This window comes from Oenanthe melanoleuca, chromosome 5, assembly GCF_029582105.1.
Source record: "Oenanthe melanoleuca isolate GR-GAL-2019-014 chromosome 5, OMel1.0, whole genome shotgun sequence".
Classification (NCBI taxonomy): domain Eukaryota; kingdom Metazoa; phylum Chordata; class Aves; order Passeriformes; family Muscicapidae; genus Oenanthe; species Oenanthe melanoleuca.
In genome coordinates, this window is record NC_079339.1 from 31,883,753 (window position 1) to 31,909,981 (window position 26,229).

The following is a 26,229-nucleotide window of genomic DNA, read 5'->3' on the forward strand; positions in this document are numbered from 1 at the left end:
ACCCTAGCTCAGTATTCACTATCTAACAGGAAGAAGATCCCTTTAGAGGAAGCTACCTATTGTAAGACTACATCAGATGAAGCAACGCCAAAAGTCAAGATTAAATTCTGTGTACTTGTTGTTGACCCTTGAGGAGCTGTTATCAGCTCTGGTAAATAGCAACACCTTGTAGGATGTACAAGCTCTTGCCAGATCGACTGTGATGTGGAAATGGGGAGAAACCCATCTTTTCCACACTGAACCAAGTAGAGTTTGGCACAGGAGGAAAGCTAAACCTTTAACTTCAACAGATCTCCTCACAGAAGCACTGCACAAACAAGGCAGGAACTCACAGAAGGCAAGGCTCCTTAATGAAAGAGATGCTTTAACAGCTGAATTCCTAATATTTCCTTTGCCTATTTTCTAGTAGCTGGACTCTCAACTGAGGAGTGATTATTCTGCACTAAGAGTGCTCTGTTTGGTGAATACTCCCAGCCTGCAGATATGACCTGTGTTTCATAACAAGGGTGTGAAGAGTATCACAATGGTTCCCCATTACAAAGCCATGTGGAAATTTGAGGACAGTCTCCCTGGAATCAAGAGCTGCTATTTAAATTAGAGTAAGAGCAAAATTGCTTTAGATGATTGATCAGTTCAAATGTATACAGAAATGGAAACAGCATGCTTCAGATGTAGTAACAGAACCAGAAGCAGGTGGTAGAAAACATGGTAGAAAACTTTTCAAATAGGACACATGAGCAAATGGGAGGATATTGAATAAACAGAAGCGAAATTATTAAAATAAGATGGAAAATTAAAAGGGGAGGATCAGAAAATGGAAAGAGGCATTAATTGTCTTTTGTAGTAATCTAGATGGTGGAGAAATCCAAAAGCCAAGACCAAGATAGAATGACTCTGAATGAACAAATACAACAGAAAAGGATGAAAACTATTGATGAACTACCAGTACTATTAATGCAGTGAGGTAAGCACAATAAGACATTTGGTTCCTTTTCTTCAGCTTTAAACAAAACTTCTGCTCTGAGCTGTCTTTAGGGAAAGATTAATAAACTCATACTAATAATGTGTCCCCAGAATACCCCAGGAATGGTAAAACTTCTGTTTTCTTCCTATACTAGAGTGTGTGACCCACCATTGTGCTGCTCCTCCTTTACAAGGAAGTTTTGCTTCCCTGCTCAATACAATTACATCAATTCCTAAAGCTCAGAACAGGCCTTGTAACAGTGGTTGTAAGAGCAGATGCTTGCAAGTCTATATATGCCAGTGAGAACATCATTCAGTTTTATGTTCACTTCTGTTTTCTGGCTTGGCATAATTCATTAGCACACTCTACAGAATACTCCATAAAACTGAATTTGGTTTTAATGTTAAGGTTCTAATGGCTGCACCACTGTTTAAGAAAACCAAACCAAGAAAAAAAATCACAAGCAGCAGTGTCTCCTTTTTAATATTAAAGTTGATGTTTACACCTGCCAAACAGAGAAAATAGCCAAATGAGGGGGTTTTTTTGCAGTATACAAGTAGCAATAACAAAATGGTCCTAATTTTTTTTAATGCTGTGCTTTCAGCATTTAAAATAGTGACACAGCATAGTTTCTCCAGTGGCAAAGCTTTTTTGATAGCATGAAATGAAATTGGTACAGTATATAGACTTTTGTGGCTAATTTCATCCTCATTCTAATACAGATTCTTTTAAGTGAACAATATGTGAAGATGAGTTTTAAGCTCTGATTAAAGACAGCCGTACTGCTTTCCAACCTGTTATGTCACAGCATTAGGTAGAGGAATAAATAAACAAATATAAGCCTACACTGATTTATCTGTGTGCCTCCACATAAATTTGTTTAATATAGAAACAAATAAAGCAAAGCTTTGATGAAGGTTAGCAGAATTTTCAACATCTGTGCAGATAAATTTAATTGATTCAAAAAGAAAAAGCAGCATTAGTGTATCATGTAAAAGCTGATTTAAATGATTTCATGCAACAGAAAGCATATGCAGTAGCTAAAAAAAATTCCGTTTGCCTTTAAAACCCATTTCACTCAGACAACCATTACTTCTGAATTTTCTACTATGATTATGTTCAGTTATTTCTTCTTTTTTATTCTCTTCTTGATTTTACACATTCCACTAACCTAAACCATAGTTAAAATTCCCAGAGGGAGTAACGCTCTAAATGTAACTTGTGAGTAGCATCAGGCAGGTACATTCACAGATTGCTTCTGTGTATCCTTATGGGCAGATCCTTACAGCTGGTCAGGTAAAATAAGCTCAGCACAACACCTTAAACAGTTGAATGCAAATGAATTACAAATGAATTACAGGTGTTCGAATATTTAAAAAAAATAAATCTCTTCACTATAACACATTCAAACCCAGGAAAAGATCTTTATACAACAATAACTCACTATATGGAGCTATACTAGTTTATCTCTGCAGCAAGGGACAGAGTATTAGAAGATTAAATATTTTTTTCTTGAAAATGAAAGATTTGTCAAAATAAACTCCTGTCTGAAACTTACCAGAAAGTGTTAAGGTGAAAACTAAAAATTAAAAATAAAAGTACTGTGTATACTGAAAACTACAGCTGAAAAACTCCTGAGTGGAATTAATATCCTTTCAACTCAAGGCAAGACTGTAAAAAGTCTGCATATGATTTTTGAAAACATACAGGCACACAAAGTACCACTTCAACTAAAAAAAGACGATGAATATGCACTGAAATGTTTTAGAGACCCTTTCTTTCTGTAAAAGATCATCAACTTGTGCTTTAGGGAGACTGTTATCAGACTTTTATTTCTACATCAGAATCCATAGCTCTTTTTCTCAGAAAATCTGAACATGATAAATATACATGCAAATCTCTCACTGACATTTTAAAATATTTTGTCCTTTCCTGAGTAATAGTTAGCAAAGAAAACTCTATTGAACTGTGTCAAGCCCAATGAGCCACTGTAATTAAAAAGTGTCTGAGAGCACAAACCTGAGACCCAGTCTTGCCCTCCTGAGCGACAATGTGGATGGAAAAAGGAGAGACTGAGCACAAAACTTCAAGAAGGGCTAACCCACCTCAATAAACTTCTGATTTTGATGGTTCTAACATGAGAAAAACAAGGCTCTTACAAGAAAACAAGTGCGCAGGAAACTTCTGTCCATTTGTGTGCTTTATTTGTCTTGTGGAACTGATCCAGTATGAAGCACTGTTGTATCTTTTTTTTTTCTTTTCCAATCTCCCTTCTTGAACACCAGGATGGTAAACTCCTTCAGAAATAACCCACATAGAAAACTCCTCCACGTTGCTCTTTTGGACTTCACTGTGCCAGAAATTTTCTAAGTACCTATAGGGGCAAAGAGAGATTCCTTCCTTAGTCAATTAAGAGAAAAATTCCTAGGTATAGATTCCCCAGGGGTGAGGGAGAGAAAAAGACAAAACACAAGTTATTTTTGAGCCATTAAAATACTTACTAAATCTCCCCCACACTGCCCTCAAACTTCACGGGCTTAAGTACATAAAATAAAACTTATGTTATTTGCATTCACCCCCTCTCAAAATCCCCTAACTATTTTTTAACTGTTAACTTGGGATTCCATTGTTGATTTTAACAATCAGATAGTGACAAAACACATACACAAATTATTATCTCAAAATCTGGCTATTTACTGTAATAGCCATGATATTCTCTTACCCCTTGGGCTTTACCAGTTTTGCATTATATTGTTTTAAGCCCCAAAACAACAGCCCTCACCAAATCTCCACATCACTGTAGATGTTTCAGTCACATCACTAGCACACAGTGAATTCATAAAAAGAACTTATTTTTATAGGTGACTCTGTAAGAGGGTAAGAACTGAAAGCTCCACCTTTCAGGCTCTGCATTTTTGTCTTTGTTTAGAAGGCTTGAAGAAGCCATCCGGAAGGAAGAAGATTATGAGTATCTCGAAACTAGCTGCTTGACAGAGACAGAACTGCTGATAATGAGTGGGTTGTGTCTGTCTTTTTTGGCTGATCACAACAGAGGTCTGAAGCAAAACAGAAACTCTTGATATGTTTGTGTAAAGCAGCAGTAGCATAAGGGCAGGCAGCAGGAGTTCAGCTGAAGTTCAGGGCAGATGCTGCCATTAGTTTACACTGCAGGAAAGTAAAATTGCTTCCGGATTTACCTCTTCCTCCCAACATCAGCGCTGAGCCATGCTGTGTCGCAGAGTCACAATGTCAGTAGGGAAGCAGTCTTTTAGCAGGATGCCACGCTCACGATGGCAGTCCAGCTCTTCAATAAATCCATACCAGTAGATGACTAACCCAGGGCCAAATCTATCAAACAAAAAAAGAAAAATGAACTTATGTAACTGTGTTAGGGGAATTTCAATTTCCCACCTCTGTGATTCCAACAAATCCAGCAACTTCACTACAAAATTGGAGGGAGCATTTAACCTCCATTAAATTTTCAAATTTTGAATGTGCAATTGATAGATGTCAATAGTACCTGATTCCATGAATAAGAATGCTATTTAGAGACTCACAGAATCCACATCAGAGCTTCAGGTTTTTTTCTAATATTCTGCATGTCAGTAAAAAATACCTATGAATAAATACTAAATAACATCCAGCAATGTGATATACAGAGAAACCTCTTTTGACAAGCACCCTGCTCTTTTAGATTTGTGTGTGCAGACATTAAAGACACAACGGTTTACACATGTCCCAGTTCATTCAAATTATAATACCATGAAGATAACAATGAATCCTTAAAATATCTCTACTATGAGCTATTATTCAGGTAATTATTAACATAAAGCACAATTCAGAAGAAACAGAAAGCTTGTGTTGTAATGGCTCTGAAATGTGCCTCAGGAATCCCTCAGATATAGCTAACTCAGACTGATCCCCACTAGGCAATCTCAGGAAGTAGCCCCATGGACTATTTTACCCATCAGGAAGTTCAGACCTTCAGGCTGGGTTCATAAAGAAGTAATCACTATCAATCACTGTGTACTGCGATATGTTTTGCACATCAGTTTCACGTTTTTCCTACTGAGAGCACTTAATTAAAGGGCAGCACTACTTCTGGTGTAGTGTTGCAGGAATTTTACAGTGGAATCATAAATTATGAATGCTGGGTTAGTAAAAGGATGTCTAAAAACAGAACTGCTTTCTGTAGTCTAACATTACAGCAGCCTGTACAACATTAGGCCAAAAAGCTTTTTCTTTCCTTGATTTATTATATGCTGTAGTGAACTTGCCAAAACCAACAGTGCAGGATGAGCTGTTAGGTACCGTCTGTACAAGAAAAAGTTCAATAGAATGTCATGTAATGGTTATATGCAGAGTTGTTCTCAGGACTCAAATAATATGGGAGCCAATTTTTGTTAACGTTTGATTATAACAAACATGTGCTAGGGGGAGGCACAGTAACCTAAATGTCCACTGAGCAGACAATACAAGCCCTCAAAGCCATGGGTAGTGCCAGACTGGCTTCATGAGGGTGGTTTCTTTCCAACAATGTGGAGAAAACTCTATTTGATGTGCTTATGTAATGGAATAGGCATCAAAGGAAGAAGAAACCCCTGTGGCTTCCTCCTGCAGTTTCAATTAGATGCGGTACTCTTTTGACTGAAACTGCTGCAGAGCATTGCAACATTTTGGTCTATGGCTACTAGTCTTCAACCTCCAAGTAGCCACAGCTCAGTGGTAGAGAAAACTACCCTCAGCATAGATGAGGCCACACTGGCAAATATGCTTTTTGTAACTGAAAGGTGATATTCCAGAGTTGAAAGGTTAAGACACTGACACATCTGGTTCTACTAGGTAACATATCCTAACATGTCTGGCAATAAATACAACACAGACTGAAAAGTGGCTAATATGAGGGACAATGCTGCCTAAACCCAATTCCTAGTTTTGTCTGTCCAGCAACTTCAGCTTCTATGGACTTCTTTCCATTGTCCATTGCTTAAGCTCCTGTGGGGCCAAAACATGCAGAATCTCATTGTTCCTGCAAGCCTGGAAACCCAAGCAGGAGCAAGGGGTCTAGGCAAGTGAGGCCAAGGACTGATGCTCACAGGTGATCTCACCTCTGGTGAGAGACAGCAGTTTGCTGATCCAGGAGGGACCCCCACTTTTGTTACTTCACAGACTATGTATCTGTTCCCATATCAAGCAAATATAGAAATGCGTAATTGGATGGGGATGTACTTACATACCAACCAAAATTATTTTAAAAGCAAAATCCCCAGAAGATAGGGAGGAGACCTTACATTTTTAATGGACTATTTTGTGCAAGGCAGAAGGTATGAAATGTATGCAAGTAGTTACTCATTATGAGCACATGTGCCAGGTAAAATCCTGATGCTAATGAGCAGCTGCTCACCCAAGTTCTGAAGGGCTCATTTTGCTGTGTGGCAGTCTGAATCCCCCATCCACCATAAAATGCATGTGGCACTGTGCTTAAGCAATTTGTTCAATTATTTTTTGAAACTGTATTTTTAAATAAAATTACAATTTCGAGACACCTCAAAAGGCTCATTTATGTCTTGCGAGCAAATCGTCTCAGCTCAAGCACAATTTTTGAGGTGCTTAAAAAATTATGTTCAGAAATACCAAATTTGATAATAAAATTATATACAAGAACATCTGCAGACTGTTAATGGCAGGAGCAAGTACATCTTTGGCATGAAAACATCCATCAATCCTGCTTCTGACTGTGGTGTTACAGCAAAACTGTTTGCCCTTTGCTGTCTAGGTTGCACTTTTGCAACTCTACTGCGTCATTTGTTCTATTATAGCTCTATATCATAAAGCTCATGTGTATAATCACATAAAACCCATGCCATACTTTTGTTTACTGCACTTAAGTGCAGTACTTAAGACCAAAATGAACTTGTTGGCACATTAAGCCTTTGCCACTGACTATCAGGAACTCCTGCTGCTAAGTGCTAATTTCTCTCTCATTAACGCCCAGAGTTGGCAAACCACAAACAATGCCACTGGTTAATTACTTCTCCCTTAATTTGAAAAGACACTTAACCTTTTTGTGTAAGGGGATGAGATAGGGAAATGTAACCCAAAAGTAAGAATACTTTTTAATTTGACTCTTTCCCAAGTGGAGATATGACACCCTGAGGAATGAAAGTCGGTGCTGTAAATTACAAAGTAAAGCTACAAATTGATTTCTTGCATCAGCTGTAACATTGAACAAGTTAAGTGACTGATTGTGGTTTACACTGGAGAATGAATTAAAATGACAGAATGCATACTTGGTATTGCTATGGAAAGGGGATGCATTCGGTAGCTTTGAGGAGCATAGAAAAACTTTGAATGTACCAACTGGTTCTAAAACTATATAGATATGAGATAGGCCAGGTTATCTTATTTCATATGAAACACACACTGGATAAAGTTTTAGGCCTAAATTGAAAATCAACCTTAGAATGTAACAAAATATTGGACTCCCACGGATTTTCTTCCTGCTTAGAAAAATTGTATAAATCCCTGAAAATTAGTTCTTAGATGTGAAGGAATGTGTCCAAAAGTTATACAAAACTGTAATTTTAGCTATTACAGTGAAAGTCCTGCTTTTAGAACTTTACTTTTATTAGATTTTGTTTTTTTTTTTTTAAAGTTGGAAAGAAATCCAGGTAACTATGGTTTGGTTGATTCCGTGCAGTAAAAACAGAATAAAGAGGAAATACAGAGGCAAGCTTCCTTCAGAACATAATAAAAACAGCAAGTGAAAATCATCCACAGGTTGCATCAGTTTACCTAAATATCAACTAACAGATAGGAAGCTTCCATTATATAAATCCTGGTATAATCAATGCCCAGCTCTGACATTAGAAGTTGTGACTGATGCAAGGCAGCCAAAGCCAACTCAGGGTAGGGGTACTTGGGGTATGAGTACCAGAAGTACCAAAAGGGAGGCTTCTGAATCCCAAGGCATGGCAAGAAGAGAGCAGCATTACAAAAGCTCATGGATTGCTTTAGGCCTAATTTAGGCTTGATACAGATGACTAAATTTAGTCTAAGTACTAAAGGCAGCACATGGTGTCTTTGAAAGAACCAACTGAAGCATTTGAGATAGAAAAATAGAATTTGAGTATAGTTAAATATAGTTGCAGTCTCAACCAGTTCTTTAGATAAAAACTTACATCTGACAATACTGTTTGCTCTAAGTCAGGTTTCCACTAATTTCAGATTGGTCAGAGGAACTCTGTATTGTTTAATCACATAAATTTTGGAAGAAAACCACAGCTAAAGTAGTGCACTGATAGTCCTGGGACACTGAGTTTTGCCTTGTAAAGGAGTTTCACAGAGATATACTGTAAAGCCAGAAAGCAAAATTCAGATAACCCAAAGCCAAATGGTTCTTTGTCTTAAGAAAAAAAACCCCAGCAACAACAACAAACTAAGGGATCACTTTAAAAAAAAAAAAAGAAAAGAAAACAACCAAGTAAAGTATGAATCTGGGTTTAACTTGCCCTCCAGTTGAACCAGTTTTCTGCTAGAAGAGAAAAAAGACTTTTATTTATTTATCAAAGTGGCCTAGTAGGCTCACACATATTCTACTTCACTTCAAGAGAAACTACTCTCTAGTAATGTCCTTTCTTCTGGAATGTCTGTGTGAGGTCCATACCAGCTTCTAAGGATTTGCCTAGACATGTGGCTGTTGTGAGGTGATTTTTTCACCATCACAAAGCCTTGCATGTGGTTTTATGAAAAATGCATTTATGAAAAATGCATTTTCAACACACTGCTTGACACTGAACAGAAAAGTAACAGAACTTGGAATTGTTCTTCTGTAAATGTTCACTTCATTTATTATCAGTCTATTTGCTATATGCATCTCAGCATAATGTAAATAAATGGAATTCCAAAAGTTTCTCATAAGAAAATGCTGGCATATGAATTATTATTTCTAATATGTATGCATTTAAACAAATATTTTATCAAATGGGTTCACCCAAATACTCATGTTTCAAAAGTATAACAGTCTACCTGGCTGGTGATTTTAATTATGAAGGCAACACACCTGAATGTATCTTTTAAGGACTGCATTCTGGTCCCATCACTTTTCAATGCTGGCTTTGTGGCCTTGTTTTTCTTTTTAAATATGGAACAAACCAGAGCATTATCATTTGCACAACACTACTTGTTTTCTGGGAAAGGGGAATTACAAAAGTTCACAAATAACTGATTACATTCTAAGCCAATTTAACACTGTTCTTCAGAATCACAGTTGTGAGTAAATAGGGTTTACTTGTAGTACTAATAAACCTTGAAGATAAAATAATTAACCCTCCCTATAATAATACATAATAAGTTTACTGTTTAAGGACACTCAGCTTTATTTTAGTGTACTTGTAGAAGTCTCATTTACATCAGCAGAAGAAATTTAGAAATTGGCAGAGCTAGGCTAGTATGCAACAGCTACAGACCACATTTTCAAATAAGGTCAGTTGGCATAAGTCAGCCAACTTCCTAATGTCTAGACCAGTTTACTACTGCTGATGACACAGTATTATACATCTTGGCAAATGTTTAAGAGTCACTGCTCAGAAATGTACTTCGATCAGGAAGAAACTTTCCACTTATACAGCTACTGCAGTCCTAATTCAGAATAGTTTATAACAAGGTATTTTTTTCTACCTTTCATTTACACAGAATTTTAAAATCAAATAAAGGTACTTGTGCATGAAGACAGTGCATTTAAAAAACTCTGAATGGAATTTAAAGATAATGGTGGGGTTTCATCATTCCTGTCAGTTTTCCAATCCTCCACATCATTTCGTGATCCAGTGACACACATACAGCACCTTACTACTGTGACTTCATCAAATCTGGTTAAAAGGAGTAAAAAGTCCAGTACTTACAAAATCAAATAACTGAATGGTAATTTTTGCTTTAAAAATCCGATCCTTAATCTGAAATCCATAAGACTGCAATATTTTTGTGCCCAACTCCCTTAAGCTACTTAACAATGACTTCCTAAAGTAGCAAGTGAAAAAAAAAAAATTTGCAAATGTGGCTCAAGAAAGTTTAACAGGTTCTGGTCACAAACTTCAAAAGATAATAGAAACTTGTTCATGGCATGTACTACAAGTACTACATCATGCCTCACACATAGATGCTAGCAGCATGTGTCTCAAGGATCCAGGCATCCAGTTCACGCTGCTTAAGGCAAAATTAAGCAAGTAAAACCTAATCTGCTTTAAGCTTTGATGTTACCACAGTAGTTGGGGGAAGTCTTATTTTTACTGAAGACAAGGAAAAAATCAAAGTCTACTAATATTTTGTGAGACTCCCATTCACAAGGAGGCTTTGGCTTAAAAGTGGGAATTTCTTTGGGCTGAGAAAGGCATTTCCATGAATGTCAGAAACTGGTATTATATGCAATTGATGTGGAAGCTAGAATTGTCAGGTGAAAAAAAAGCGGATGGAAACTAATATCAGGCCCTCTACAGTAATATCATCTCCCTCTACAGTAATACCTCACTCAGACGTGATTAAATCTTAATGAACTTTTTTTACACTAGTTATCTTTTTACCTCTGAAATGAGGCTGTTAAAGCTTCAATCAAATAGCAGCATTTCATCAAGCTGATAATATGATTGAATCGCTTTTGGCATTTTGAAAAATAAAAACAAGTCACGTGATATTTATGTGGACATAAGGGGGCATTTAAAATACTGTAGAATTTTCCATAGCACAGTTTTAAATGCATATTAATAGACTGCACCAGAAACTGTGCAAGTCACTGTCACTGAAATATTATAAATACAATATAACTTTTAGCTGCATAATACATTTTTAATAAACAAACTGTCGAAATACATTCTTCACTTACACTTCTTCATTCAGATCTGAATACTGTTCTCCAGGCAAATAAAGGATTTTTATAATCCTCAATGACAAGTTAGGCTTTTTTAAAAAATACAGTTCTCATGGAAATTAATTTTAAAATCTATGATTAAATAACATTAAGGCTACAGTGATTTACAAGGATCAAGGCTTTCTAAGTGAAGACTGATGCAGTGAGTGAGAAAGAAATCACATACTGGCTTCAAGGCAGCTTGCCATTAAGAGGAGAGAGCCTTGAGTGAACTTTGAATTTCTCCGTTTCTGTTGGTTCATGTCCTAACATCTACTAAAATAAACTCTTTTTTTTAGTTTTGTTTTGCTTATTAGCAGTATTCCAGATGCTCAACTCTCAAGTGGTTGTGTGTACTCAAGGTACAACATGTTTTACTTTCAGTCTCAGCATGCTCAAGAATCAGGTAGATGCTTTCTTTGCACATCAGATTGTAACGTTTTGTACTCTTTGTACTTTGTGAAGACACACTACAAGGTGACCCTATGCCTGCACTGCAGGATTGGGCTGATGTACTGAAAATTAACATGATGCTCACATCAACATTTTAGAAAAGAGATTTTTAACCTTTATACTGCTGGGTTTTCTCATGGAAATAGTGGCCAAAGTTTTTTCAGAGAATCATAGAATGGCTTGGGTTGGGAGGGACATTAAAGATCATCTAGTTCCAAGCCCCCTGCTGCAGGCAGGCCACCCACTGAGACCAGGTTGCTTAGGGCCCCATCCAACCTGACCTTGAACACTCTCAGGGGTGGGCCATCCAGAACCTCTCTTGGCAACCTGTTCCAGTGCCTCAGCTCCCTTCAATGCAGCCCACAGTGTACTTGGCCCTCTGGGCTGTGAGCACACACTGGTGGCTTTTTCTGGCTCTAGTGGGGATCACTAGGGTATACATCCAGTGCATTTTGGCTGCAAGGGAAGATAGTTCCAGTACCTGGCTAAAAGAGATAATAGATAGTGCTCCAGGTATGTTGTTTGGTCACTTGGAGATAAATGCAATATTCTGGGAAATACAAGGATTCTACATTAGTTAACCATTTCAATACAGGGCAAAGCGACATCAGGCACCCTGGATGAGGGACATAACTAAGCAAAAGAAGCTCAACCAAGAAACCCTACAATCTTAAAGGCACAATACAAGAAAAACTTTCTACATCTTTTTCAGAAGCTTCAAAATTTCCATTCTGGCGGAGAAAGTCTAATATTCTATTCTGTATTAGGTGTGGCATCTATGTATTTGTTTTTCATAACTCAGAGTTAGCACATTGTTTTACTGTCCACTGTTTTGCAAGTCCATTAATGTTAAAAACAGCAACACCCTTCCAATCCTACAACATGCAATTTGAGGACTAGTTTGCTAAAGCAGTGCTGCTCCTATTTTAAGTTGTGCTACTTGTATTTACCAGTTAATACATTGCAAGAACGGTGGCTAATACATTGCAAAAAACTCTGAATAAGCAGGGAACAAAGATGGCTGCTTGCACTGCAGAACTATTCCACATATTGTTGCTGAGAGCATCACTTTCTGATTAAATCCAGGCAAGGAATGTTGCTTCTTGAGGTACTTGCTCGTTACTCAGTTTCCCTTAGAAAACATTATGCCGTTAGTTCTCTCTCCAGAGACTGTCAGTGCAAGGCCACTATTGTTTGATTCTGCACATTTGAAGCTGTGGATCAGTGTTGAGAGGAGTTACTGAGGTTATTTCAAACATTTTGTTAAACTCACAGCAGCCTTCCCAAAGGAATGCCTGGCTGCAAACTACCTCTTAGCTGGGTGACAGAAAACATGAGAAAAGCCTTTGAGTACTGTCCAGGCAGCCACAAGTGTCGGTCGTGTTGCCACTAGGTGATTAACAGCTGTTTATTTTTAGGGCTGAAAGTAACAGGCCATCCTGAGGCCAGTGCAAGATGGTATCTGAATAATCTGTGAGTGCCTCATAGTTTGCAGCAATCCTTTCTTTCTGTGCAGCTGTTTATCTGGTGTCAGTGCTCACCAGAAAGACAGGATATGTCAAAAGTGCATTTAACCAAGGAGGCAGAACTGCTCTTACAGCATTAGATTTTTGTTTAATAATTATTGTAAAACAGAACCAAACTAATCAGAAAAGCTGCTCAGCAAATTTTGATAGCAGAAATGTTGATAAATAAAGGCACTATATACCTGTGTGCTTAGTATTTGCTGAGCATAAATCTTGGAGCCAGTATTAAAGCTATCTCAAGACATTTTGAATGAATTATTAGACTATTCTGTATCTTCAAATCCTTATACATAAATATGCAATAAAACAAACAATGTAACAGATGAATTAACAAATGGAGGACAGCTCATCTGTGCTTCCAACTTCCCAGATCAGAGCATTAGAAGACCAGATAGTAAATCATACAGAGTATCTTCACACAATGCTGCTTAGCCGTTAACTACCAAACACACTATTGCCCATAATTGACAGGCAGAAGCACTTTATGTGTGATGCTGTACTTAAATTTACTGTCTCTCAAAATGTAAGTCACCTATCTGTATTAAGCAGGGAACAGATGAAAAAGGAAGTGATATGTCTGCTGCCCATTACTGTGGCACCTGGTGCCCACCCAGAAGGAAGGCAAACACCTCCTCTGACCTTGAATATTCTCACTGCCTTTGGAATCCACTGGCAAACATTAATTGTGTCTGGCACACATTTATTCTAAATGCCTGAGGCTCCTCAGCTTGTCTTTCAGTTGATTCATTTATCCAGCGTCTGTTCAATCCAAACTGGTCCTGCCCCACTACATATTTGAAAATAATTTGGGATTTAGTTGTTATTCAGAAAGGACTGCATCCTGAGATACACAAGTCTTATGTATCACTTGCGAAATATCCAGTCTTCCAGAAGAGATATTTTCACATTACGAAAGCTGGAAACTGTTTCAGAGACTCTAGGAGACCACCAAGGCAACCTGTAGTAAGTGTTCCATTCATTGTAAGTGTGTAACTGGGGATGAGCAAAGAAATCTACTTCCCTTTTCTGCCTTCTCTCTTCTTAACTATTTATACACATACACATAGACCTCTACTGCATGTACCTTCTGAAAAATTCGTGCTATTTAGATTTATTTAGAAGTTATTTAGTCCTTTTCAGTATATACCAATACTAAACCCAACTGTGTTTCAGCTTTCTTTGCTTACTATGCACTGAACTTTTTTGGGCTCACCATCAAAGTTCAGAATTATGTTCAAAAGGAAAATAAAAATATACATGGCAATGTAAATGAGCCCAGAAAGAGGGAGAGGAAGAATCAGAGGAAAATGCTATCACTTGTGAAGTTTTAAAAGCAATGGCAGATTAGTTGAATGAGCCAGTGACATATTACAATACATGCCTGATGAGAACTGAGGCAGAAGTCTGCAACACCACAAAATCACATAATATTAACATTTTCCTTCATACAAATACATGTTGAAAACAGTGGAAGACAGCTGGACTACATATTCTTGTGTCCTTTTCCTTTTCCTGCTTTTCCTTTTTCTTCATTTTCTTTTCCTTTTCTTTTTTCGTTTCCTTTTTCCTTCTTTTTTCATTTCTTTGCCACGCAATTGTTAGATTGCTACATAAATGAGTATTTTTGGTTGGCAGACATCTAAGGGCATCAAAGACAGCTCTAGCAGTCTCATTTTAAACAGAACAGAAAAAGTGTGACCTATTGAGCTGCTAGTCCTGTTCAATTTCTGTTCCCTTTAAGACAAAAGCAAAACTAATAGAAAATAAAAGTAACAAGAAGAAAAATAAACACCACTTTTCCCTTCAAAGATAAACTAAGCTTGAGTAAGCAGCTGGAAACGTCATGAATAATGAGTTTTACCAACTTTTCTGAGACTTGGCTAACTTCCACCTGAGCACAGCCACTTTGTTGTTTTTCGGTTCTTACATTGCATGAAAGCTCAGAGTAAGTAAATTAAGTGATAAGATTAGTATCTGTTCTGATCAGCTGTCTCTCCCTCTCCTTTGTCAGCCCAAAACTGCAAGGCTTTTTTTGTTTCTTAAAGTGCTTATTTTCCAGTCTTGTCCTTATATTTTTGATTGCAGCATCAAAAAACACCATGCATTCAAAACATAAGGAAGGACAGTAGTTTAAAATGGTTCCTGAATTCCAGAGGAACCTCTCAAGAAAGCTGTCTCTCAGAGAAATCCACTTGTCAGGAACAGCCATAATGCAGCTTAAGGAGAGGTGCTGACATAAGGCTTCCATCTGCTCCGACCTCAGTACAGATTACTGAATATGTTGAAGACACCTTCAACTTGAACTGAGTAATGGAAGACCAATATAGACAATAAAAAGATTCTTGTCAGTTCCCTCAGTTTATAGCACTCTTGCAAAGGAGGTGAGGGTCTTCCTGTTGGTTCAAGCTAGACTACACTTAAGTGGAAGACACAAAACAACCCCAATCAAACCCCAAAAACACACAACAAAAATAAGGGGGAAGAAAGAACAACTCCATCTCATTTAACACTCAGTGAATAATTACGCAATTTCAACTACTTCAGCTTCTAGGATCTCTCCATATTAACTACTGACTTTTGCCAAAGACTACAAAATATCTCTCTGTACCTTTGAGGTATCATATTTTTACAAATCAGTATTTCTACACCGGAGGCAACTTTGTAGTTTGTGCATAGCAGCCTAGTACAACTCAGATATTACACATTACTACACAATAATAAAAACATACCCAGCAAGTCTGGCACCATCCTCCTGCAGAATGAGATGAATTCTCAATGGCATTTGGAGCTTTTCAGTACTAAGTCTTTGTTATGCAGAATTACCCAGTGACAAAGTTATTTCCATCAGGCTAAGTGATTCAAACCAATTATCACTTGAAATAGTCTGGTATACTCTGCCCTGGTTACAAAAACAAGCTGCCCAGTCACAAAAACTAGCTGCCCTAAAGTCCTTCCCTGCTCAGAAGTACATGACATCAAGGTGCATAAATTGACGCAGGTTTGTATACATTTTTCCCTCAAGCCTACCTAGGCCTAAAGCACTAGCATGATCTGCTAAAGGAAAACTTGCACAGGTAAAAACTTGCATTTTTGCTGAGAGCAAATAGGACTTTCAGTTTGAGGTCAGAATATCTCTGTTTCCACAGTTGCTAAATCCACATTAACATTTTTAAAAGCTATTTCTAAAGCCATACCAATAGATTAAGCATTATTTTTAGTTAAGTTCAAAGAGAAGAAGAAATACAGCTTTGCCTGTTCTACCTGATTTCACTATGGCAACAGCAGAAAAATGGTAAATTCGGGAGATTAGGAGACCTATAATTCCAGCTGAACCAGCAAAAATAAGAATTAAAAATTAATTTATAATTTCTTGATTACCTACAGGCACTTTTGAACCATTCTTTAATTAAAAAAAATTAAGTCAGACCACATAGAAAATTATAGAAATGGTATAGAACAGCTTCTCTTTGCTTAAGTAATGTTTCCACTTTAATGTACTTATTTGCTCTCATTTGCTTAACACCACCAATGTTTAGTACTGTGCAAATTTATGGAAATCTGACTTTAAAGAGCTTTGTGGTACTGAGTGATTTTTAAATTTTTTATATGCTTAAACTGAAGTGCCTTGATGAGATTCTGGAATAAATGAAATAAAACTCAGTAGCATGTAATGATGCCTTGTGACATGCTGTGAGGTAATATAGTCAGTAACATGTCATCACTGAGGGTAAAATAATCTGAATTATTTCATTTTGGTTTACTTTGCACACAAGTCTGTCCTATGACTAAAAAAAAGTATGAATAATTGCGGGAGACTCCTGGATTCTTTGTATCAGGGTGGACTCGAGGAACAAGACTCAGACGCTCTGTAAATGCTAAAAGCTACAGTTGCAGTTTATTATAAGGGAGTCTGCAAGGAGCTGCCCGGCACAGCCACGTGCAGATTAAAGAGATAAAAAGGGGGAGAGAAAGAGAGAAGAAGGAGGGTAAAGAGAGAGAGTAAAGAAGGTAAAGAGGGGAAGAGAAGAGGAGAAGAAAAGACAGAAGAGAGGAAGAAGAGGAGAGGAGTAATGGGTTAAAAGGATATTGGGGTAAAGGGAGAGGGAAAGGAGAGGAGGAGTGGGAGAAGAAGAGCAAGGAGTAAAGATAGGAAGAGAAAGAGAGAAGAGGAGAGGAGAGGAGAGAAGAGAGAGGAGGAGAAAAAGAGAGAAGAGAAGAGGAGAGGAGAGAAGAGAGGAGGGGAGAAGAGGAGAAAAAGAGAGAAGAGAAGAGGAGAGGAGAGAAGAGAGGAGGGGAGAAGAGGAGAGAGACTTCCCGTTTGTAACACAATAAATCCACTTCCATCATGAATATTCTAATTCCTAAGAACCAATCTAATACAAAATACTAATTCTATAGCATTTACATACAGCCTATAGGAAAGGTGACATTAGCATAGCATGTGACATTCTAAACTCTAAGATCTAATCTTTGGGTGCGGGTCAGTCTTTTGTGTCTTTTGGCCTTGCCCTCTGGCCAAAAGCATTGTTTAATTAAGAGTGAATTAGCTTCGGTGAGCCATCCTATTGTGTTTATGGTAATTCAGTAACTAGGGCTTTCCTGTTTTACCTTCCCCAACAATTCCCAGAATCTGAGCATTCATATTTGCAAGATTCCTCAGTTTCATCTTCTCCAACAAATAATACCTGATAGATGGGTTTTTGAGGACAATTATGCAACTGCAGAACACCTTACTTATATACTGCAGGAGTTGCAAGATTTATGTTACAGGAACCCAAACTGCATTCCACTTCTTAAAAAATGAAACAAACCCAAACCAGATACTATATTTAGATGGTTACTGTGTAAATATATAATTAAAGAAAATATCACAGAATCAGAGTGGGTCATCTGGTCCAACCTCTCTGCTCAAGCAGGTTCTCCCCTGACCTGCTGGCCATGCTCTTCCTACTGTACCCCAGGATCCCATTGTTCTTGCCCACAAGGATCACGGCCAGCTTCCTGTCCCCAGGACCCTCAGGTCCTTCCCTGGGGAGCTGCTTTCCAGCAGGTCAGCCCCCAGCCTGTACTGGTACATTGGGTTACTCTTCCCTAGGTTTTAAAAAAAAAAAAATTGAATAAATCTAAATTAAAAATATTCTAATAAAAAAATGTGCTAACAGCAATGGAAAAATTTTAAACTTTTGATATCACCATATGGAAGCCATGACAAATCTAACAATATTTGTTGTCTTAAATAGTAAAGATTCAGAAACTAAACCAGACATTTTTTGCTTAAGTTACCCACTTTTTTTTTAATGCAGGTAACTAATCTGACTTTTGTACATGATCTGCAACTTAATAGGAACAAAATATTGCTACAGTATATAGCTCATAAAAGGTTCCTGGGACCAGGTGACCATCTCATTATGTCTGTCCTACCTGGAGAGGTGGACTCATTGTGAATACTGCAGTTCATAATGCACACAGCAAATCAAATTTTAAGTGAAGGCACAAAATTCTCAATGGAGAGGTTGTGCCCGTAAACCAATTTCCTGGCAGAGGCAAAGTGCGACAGGTGGAGTGTATCGCAATCCCTGCCACCCCCAACAAGCTTGACTGCAGTAAAACTGAACATTTTTTGCTTACAAATAGAACTAAATTTAACAGTAAAACTGAACAAAGCAATAGCAACTGAATCAAATGTGACAGCAAAAACCCCATTTTATGCACACACTTTATTACCCTTCTTAACTTCGTATTTGTATAGTGAGTGAATTTATGCTTCAGCATGTCTAAAACTGAATTACAGAAATACATACAGTGATAATTTTCTTTACAGTCACCTACCAACTGAATGAGAAAAAAGCAGCTATTCTAGAAGAAGTGTATACTCAATTCCTTTGTTTTATCTGTCTAGTCACAGAACAAACATATTTATTGTAAGGATGAGCTATAAAGTGTCAGATACCAGATTCAAAGTTTCAAGAAAGAACCATCTCTTACTACTTTCAAATATTGCTTCTAGAAATAATCCTCTTCAATACACTGTTCCTAGGATAATTAAAAAAATAAGAGGCATGAGATGAAAGTGATATATTCTCACTGTAGATTTTCTCTTTGTAAAGACAAAATATTTAGAAAGATATGTGAACCAGAAATGTGGTGTGAAATAACAGAACAATAATTGAAATAAAGGTCCCAAATGCACTATGTTAGAAAAGCAGAGCTAAACCACTATTCTCACTCAGTATTACTTGTCACTTGCCAACTTGCAACAAAGACTGATGATAATCCAACAGATACAAAATTATGGCACTTATACATTAATGCAGTTTCTGAAATATAAATGATCTAAGACAAGTTATGTAAGGAGCAAGCAACCACTTTTCATGATTTTGTATCCAGAGCTTAGTGAAATAGTATGTATTTTAGAGATTTTTCCAAAAAACAGAGAGACAAACTCAAAAATTTTAGTGTACTATCAGAAAGGTGTGTTTAAATATGAAGCTCTCAATATTAAATAAATACCTTTAAAATGACTTTGAAAATCCTTTACCTTTTGTTAATTTCAGGATTTCCAGATGAATCTGAAAAAAATCAGTAATTCTCATGTTGGACTAACTTACAGTTAAATGGTCTGTATGGTTTTAAATTTTATGTACATTAACCACTTCTATATTCAGTGGATTCTAACAAATAATTTTAGGAGACTGTCAGGAAGACATGCTTGAAAGTTCAAGCTCTTTCATTACTAAAATGAAAACAATTGATGAATTGTAAAGTTAAATTCCAATTTCAAGACCAAACCTATTTTGGTATATTTCTGACTTACCATGCTATGTTAATAAGGTCATCTTTAAACATGTATTTTTGTTGTCTTGCTCATAGAGTAGTTATTACAATAATGGAATCATACAATGGTCTAGGGTGGAAGTGACCTCAAAGGTGATCCAGTTCCAATTCCCCTGCCTCTAGATCAGGTTGCTCCAAGCCCCATCCACTTGAACACTTCAGGGGTAGGGCATCCACAATGTCACTGGGCAATCTGTTCCAGTGTCTTACCATCCTCACAGCAAAGAACTCTTTAATACCTAAGGTAAACCTACTCTCAGTTTGAAACCATTCTCTCTTGTTCTGTCATTTTATGCTCTTGTAAGAAATCCCTCTCCATCCTTCTTGTAGGCTACTTTCAAGTACTGGAAGGTCACACAAAAAGCCTTCTCTTCTGCAGGCTGGACAATCCCAATTCTCTCAGCTTTTCCCCATAGGAGAGGTGCTCCAGCCCTTTGGTCCTTTTCATGGCCCTCCTCTGGAGTCCCTCCAGCAGGTCCCTGTCCTTCCTGTGCTGGCACCCAGAGCTGATCAGCCCTGCAGGTGGGGTCTCAGAGCAGAGCAGAGGGGCAGAATCCCCTCCCTGCCCTGCTGCCCACGCTGCTCTGGATGCAGCCCAGGGCACACTTGGCTCTCTGGGCTGGCAGTGCCCATGGCTGGGTCATGTCCAGCCTCCCAGCCTTCAATGCTACCTTTAGAAAAAGTGAAGGGTAAATATTTGGCTCTCAGGAATCATCTTATGGGAAATGTGTATTATGTTAACTGCTATTTGATGATGAAATGTCAACAGACTAAAATATTTCTTTAATAAATTACTCCATTCAATAAAAACATCAATAGTTTGCTTGGTTTAAAAACACAATTTCAATAGAACACACTGAAAGAAATAATGCTAATGTAAAAGCCATGCCATGTGCATTAGTCCATATTAAACCACAGCCTCCCAGACCCTGGCATTGTTAAAGGTCTGACAAACCATAGCTACAAGGAAATTCAGAGATGAGAATGAAAATCTTTACTTTTCACTTTGTGCTTAGATATAATTCACTGACTGTATTAAGGATAGACCAATGTCTTTGTAGGTTTAATACAAAACCATTAAAATAGATGGTATCTTAAAAAAAAAGTAAGTAAACATTAAGGATGTTGTGAATACATACATATATATTACACAGAACTGTTTATATTACATGGCATTTTTGCACAACATGTGGGGGGCAAAGTGATTTTGATTATCTCACTAAAACACAAATGAAGAAATTTTGACCATTCAGTCAGGAGTTGCAGGCATTGGACTGTATGACAGGGACCTTCCAAATACAATGAAGAAAATATACCTCATAAATAATGCTCTGCTCATTAAGGCAAAGACAGGAAGCAATATGAAAAAACAAGATGGCCTGCATGATGACGTGGAAATTATTGCAATAGTCCAAAATGAAGAGAAAACATTAATGAACACAAAGTTGTCTTTTCTCAATATATAATATTGTTTAATAGTACAGATTTTTCCTCCTGTTTTGAAGCATTCCATCTCATTCATGATTCCCTTACATGAATGGAAGGTAGAGAGATGTACTGAAATCTCTCATGACACTACAGCATCTCACAGTTGTTTATTTCAATTTCTGGCATACATCATGATCCATACTTAATGGATCCTCTGTTTTCATGCCATTTTGATTATATCAGCAAGTATTTTAGTCATTGATCAGTAATTCCATTTGTCTTTTAAACCACAATTTGACATCAAGGAAAGAAATGGGATGAGATGCAAACAAAAGTATACAGAATTACTAAATAATAGTTGATCATGAATTATATTTGTGATAAATGACTTGTCAGAATCAGATTTAACAGTAGGTAATGAATGCTTCTTTGTACTTCCATAATTTGGATAGAAAAAAGGTTGCTTTCAAAGCTAAAAAAATTTGCAATTACCAGCTGCTAATCACATCTGAGGATTATTGGTCTTTCTGACTAAGAAGTCAGGGATGACATTAGATGACTCTTTATAGTTACTGTTATCAGTGACTTGGTGATCTGAGATAGATCTTTAGTAAACAGTACTTCTAACAAAACCCTGTTGTAATGTTCTCAAAACTCAGCTTGATCTCAGGGAGTTACTTTTCTACTTATTATTCCCTACTGTACAGACACCAGAGAAGCAATGAAGAATGAGCTGTACCACTCACTACTCAGCTTTGCAAAATCTGGAAACTCACCCTATACATTCAGTTTGACATCAGACTCAAAATGAAGAGTTTCAATGCCCAAGTTAACCCCAACAAAAGAACTCATATATGTTTTGATTAAAATTTAGTCATTTTTGACCAAAATGAAGAAATTTTTGAATAAATTTTTCAGTTTAGTTTGCTGAAACATATTTCAGTATTAAATAGCATTCCCCCTGATGACTCTCCCCTTTTTTTTAACATGTTAGCATGTGGTTAGACTCCTTTAACTCCAATGAAGTACTAAAAAAAGAGTGGAAGAGGGGATATAATTCTCCAGAGCCACAACAGCTACCCACATTAAATACAGAACATTGCAGGACTGCAGTCCTGCAAAGGACTGCTTTATTAAAAATTACAGGGAAGAAAACATTTCAAGTTCACCCAAATAACTGATATATTCTCAGCTGGACTGAGAATAGCAGACATTTCACTTTGACTTTTGTAGCAGAGATTTTGAAACTTAGGAAAGTTTGTTGAAAACTTTGTTCTCTGTCCAAAACTGCCCCCAACAGCCAACAAAAAAATTTCTCGACAAATTTTCTGGAGTGACAAGGATTATTTTTAAATAAAAGAAAGAAAAGTACTATAAGAAATCAAATAAACAGATCATTTTGATATCCAATAACCAAAAAGAATGTTTTGGCAGAAATGAACTTATCTCCACTGCAGTCTGATGAAGCTTTTCAGATTTTTAGTACTTGCTTATCTTTGTTAATACACTCAAGCATACATATATCTTCTGAGAGTTCTGCTTTAATGGCTGAGCTTTAATGGCTCAGCTGACAGGATATGTTAAAAGACACAAAAAAAAATTAGTAGCAAGTCTGAGCTCCATGAACAATGCTATCCACTTTTAGACTTCAGAAAGTGCAAGACTGATCCACATATTAAAACAACCCAAGTTAAAAATGTGGAAAATAGACAAATCATTAAACCACCCATCCACAACACCCTCAAACTGGAGGTAAATTTCATAACAAATGAAACTTCAACTTAACACTTATTTTCCAGTTCTCTCTCCCATCTTTTAACTTAAAATTTGTTTATAAATTATATATGCAAAGATTCCCAGGAAATAAAGTCAGAATAGCACTAATCAGATGATTTATATATTGCTGTGGTAACATAAAAACCAAGCACACGGATAGATATGCTTACATATACATGAATAAATGTATATGTAGGTAAAAGAGAGTATGCTTATGATGGGATACTCTATACTAAATTAATCTTGGCCAAATTTTGATTTTTCTCATGACAAGGCAAACATAGTGAGACTTGAGTAACATTACAACCAATTCTGTGCACACACCTGGTTTTTAATCCAAACATTTTACGTTCTGGACAATCCATATTAAAAGAAATATAGTTTGTTTTTCCTCACTCCCACACCGCTTCCACTAAATTTAAAGTGCAAATTTATTAAATTGATTAAGGAAAAGCATAAGATAAATAGGAGTAAATTTTCCTTTTCAGAATGAAGTGTGACAGCTTTTCATTATACTTTCACGAGATTTACCTGAATTCCAGGAGGGCAAATACTTCCTTTTTAGAATTAGCTTCATTAGGAATTCGGTACAATATATAAAAGAAATGTGAATATTTGTTCTGGGCTACTTTTTTATTTGTTTTGTAAACTGAACAAATCATACAAGTCGTTTCCAGTATAGCAGTTGATTCCATATGTGCAGAATCAATATGAATACTGTAGTACTACTTTTATTACAGAACAAACTGACTTCGGCAAGACATTGAATTGTGTAAAAAGAAAGTTGCATATTTTCTGAATGACTGACTTTTACAAACAACAAAATATAGAAATCACTTTTAAAATGGGTATTTTTGTAATACATTTATAACTTGGCAAAAAATCAACCACTCTTCACTTTTGCAATACAGACTGAAGTTCATTGCAAAATAGTCTTTTGCTCTCGCTAATCAGTTTGGAAAACTGGAAGTTTTGGAGTTTATTACTTTCTGACCAAAATTTTTAATTAGTTAGTCTGATTCAATCAATGATCCAAAACATTTTTTTGTGTGCTATAACTGTCTTTAAGCTTAAAGAGCTTTTTCCTAGTTGTTTAACCACCAATGTACCTTGAAAAAACCCATGTATTGGCTCATATTTAGGCCACTTGCTCTTGGATACATTAGGACAAACCCAACAAGATGTACTGCAGACTGCACTTCTTTCTCTTCTACTGAAAGTGCCTGATCACACAAAGTGCTTAACTTAGAAATCAACACTTCAGTTGTTTAAAGGAAGAAAGTATAAGATTTGACTTTGTAATGTACAACGAGACTAAAATTAAGTGCTAAGACTAAACACCTACAAAGCATGTAACTAATTTTAGGAAACAATGTTTTTAGGAAACATTATTTGCTTTGAATAACTCAACTGATTCAAAATAATTCTGCTTTGAAGACATCTGGCTGTATCAAAGGGTTAATTTAAGCAGGAAAATAAATTTTTGACATATGACTAGATAACATGAGACTCAGTAATAAAAAATGCAAGTCTTTCTTCTGCTGTTTCTCTTCTAGATTAATGAAACTTTTATGTTTGGTATTAAGTTGTGTCTTGATTTGTTCCATTACTGCTGTCAGGCTACTCTTCCACCCCCAGACGTGGAATACTGCTCTAAGATAACTAATTTTACTAGTGGGACCATAACACAAAAAATTTGCTTATACAGATATGGATATGTTAGTCTGCCATGAAATACCCAGGCTAGAGCTAGGGCATGGAGCTGAAGTACACAGACTAAGGGCAAGTGAAAATACTGCTACTTCTCAAAGCTGGTTTTAAGAAATCAGGAGCACAGAAACAGGAAGTTTTTCCTACTTTTCCATTTCATTTTTTCTTTCCAGGAAACATTAGTATTCTCTGTCTTGTTTAGAAACTCAATTTTCCAAAAGAGAAACCAAACAGTAGATTTTCCAGCTCAATTTCATGAGTCTGAGTATTTCTTTACTGACATCACATTAACATAGGAAGGAGATAAGAATGTTGCTAGTAATGAAAAATGCCCTGCATCATCTCTTTTTATGAAATTTGGCCTCTGTAGAAATTCTCATTCCAGATACTTAGAAAGTAATGAGAGATAGTAATTGCTCAGATTGGAGCTTTTATACTTCCTTTTAAGTAGGAGAAGCAGCAGATATTATTCTAGCCCACTGATGGTCCTGCTTATTGTTATCAGTGCACTTTAGTACATGGCAGAGAAATGTGGTCACACACTCCCATGTGCTACTCAAGTCCCTCATACCCAACGCATACTCTTGATGTGGGGTCCTATGGAAATCTGTATTCACCTGATGTTTGGAACACAGAGAATGCATGGACTCAAAGGGCAGTAATAAGTTCTATCTTCCAGCTGCTCAATAACTTGTCAGGATTTACAAAACTAAACCATAGCAGGTAAAGGAAACTTAATGCTTCTACTTAATAGAAACATTCCCAGGTAAAAGCAGTATGGGAAAACTTTTGTGACCTGCTGCTTTTATTCCCCTAGTAGACATTCTACTATTTGTAAATACTCTACTACAGAACACTCAAAATGTTATTTTGCTTTTTTTTGTATATCTAGGTTATCAATACCCCAAGTGTTAGATCACAGTTTGCCACTGCTGTCATCTGTTTCAGCCAATCCTGGGACTTGGAAGATCCCAATGCAGATCTGAAGTGACTACAGTCCCCAGCTGCCTGCAGCTCACTGAGATCTTGTTGCCTACGTAGAAATTGTACAGTCCTGCATTTACCATGATCATGGTAGTTTGTTGCCTGCTGTGTTCTCACAGGAAGAGCTGCAACTATTCCAATCAATCTGTAAATTCGGGATTAGCTTAGCTCTCTGGTGAGATGATCACACTTGAAACTGAGAAAATATATCACTTATAGGCCCCAAATTCCAACATGGATGAAAAACCTTGAATCCAGATTGCAAGATATGGAATCATGGGTAACTTTTTTCCTGGCAAAGAGGTGAAGTAGTTCTCAAAACTCAGGTGATTAGGATCCAACACAAATAAAAGATAATAGGTAAACCCATAGTAGTAAATCACTGCACATTTTCTAACAAGAAATTATATTGTAAATATTTCTCAGTTATTGATTTAGAATTAAAAAAGAGCTAGCATTCAAGCTAACTGTAAATCATAACTTGGAATCTAGGTAAATGGAACAGATACAAGCAAAATCTTAGAACTGAACAGATAAATTAATAATAGTTAGAAAAACATTGTTCCAGGGCAAAATTACTCAACCTCTAACCTCAAAACAAAGCACAATTGTAAACACTACACTTTCAATTATAAAGCATTTAAAGCTGGTTA

At 36.8% G+C, this 26,229-nt stretch overlaps 1 protein-coding gene across 4 annotated transcripts in view; it reads right to left on the reverse strand.

Annotated features, from left to right (window-relative positions):
- The window catches only part of CDIN1 (CDAN1 interacting nuclease 1), a 138,323-nt gene that overhangs the window by 12,985 nt on the left and 99,109 nt on the right, over positions 1 to 26,229 (reverse strand). For 2 of the 4 annotated variants that reach the window (XM_056492664.1, XM_056492663.1), the window contains 2 exons: positions 4,162 to 4,312; positions 3,147 to 3,338 (listed from right to left, as the gene is read on the reverse strand). The exons of the other annotated variants lie outside the window; for them this stretch is intronic. In XM_056492664.1, coding sequence (XP_056348639.1) covers positions 4,177 to 4,312 — 136 coding nt within the window. In that variant the 3' untranslated portion in view covers positions 3,147 to 3,338; positions 4,162 to 4,176. Of the gene's footprint in view, positions 1 to 3,146; positions 3,339 to 4,161; positions 4,313 to 26,229 lie in introns of those variants that run through there. 4 annotated transcript variants of the gene reach the window in all.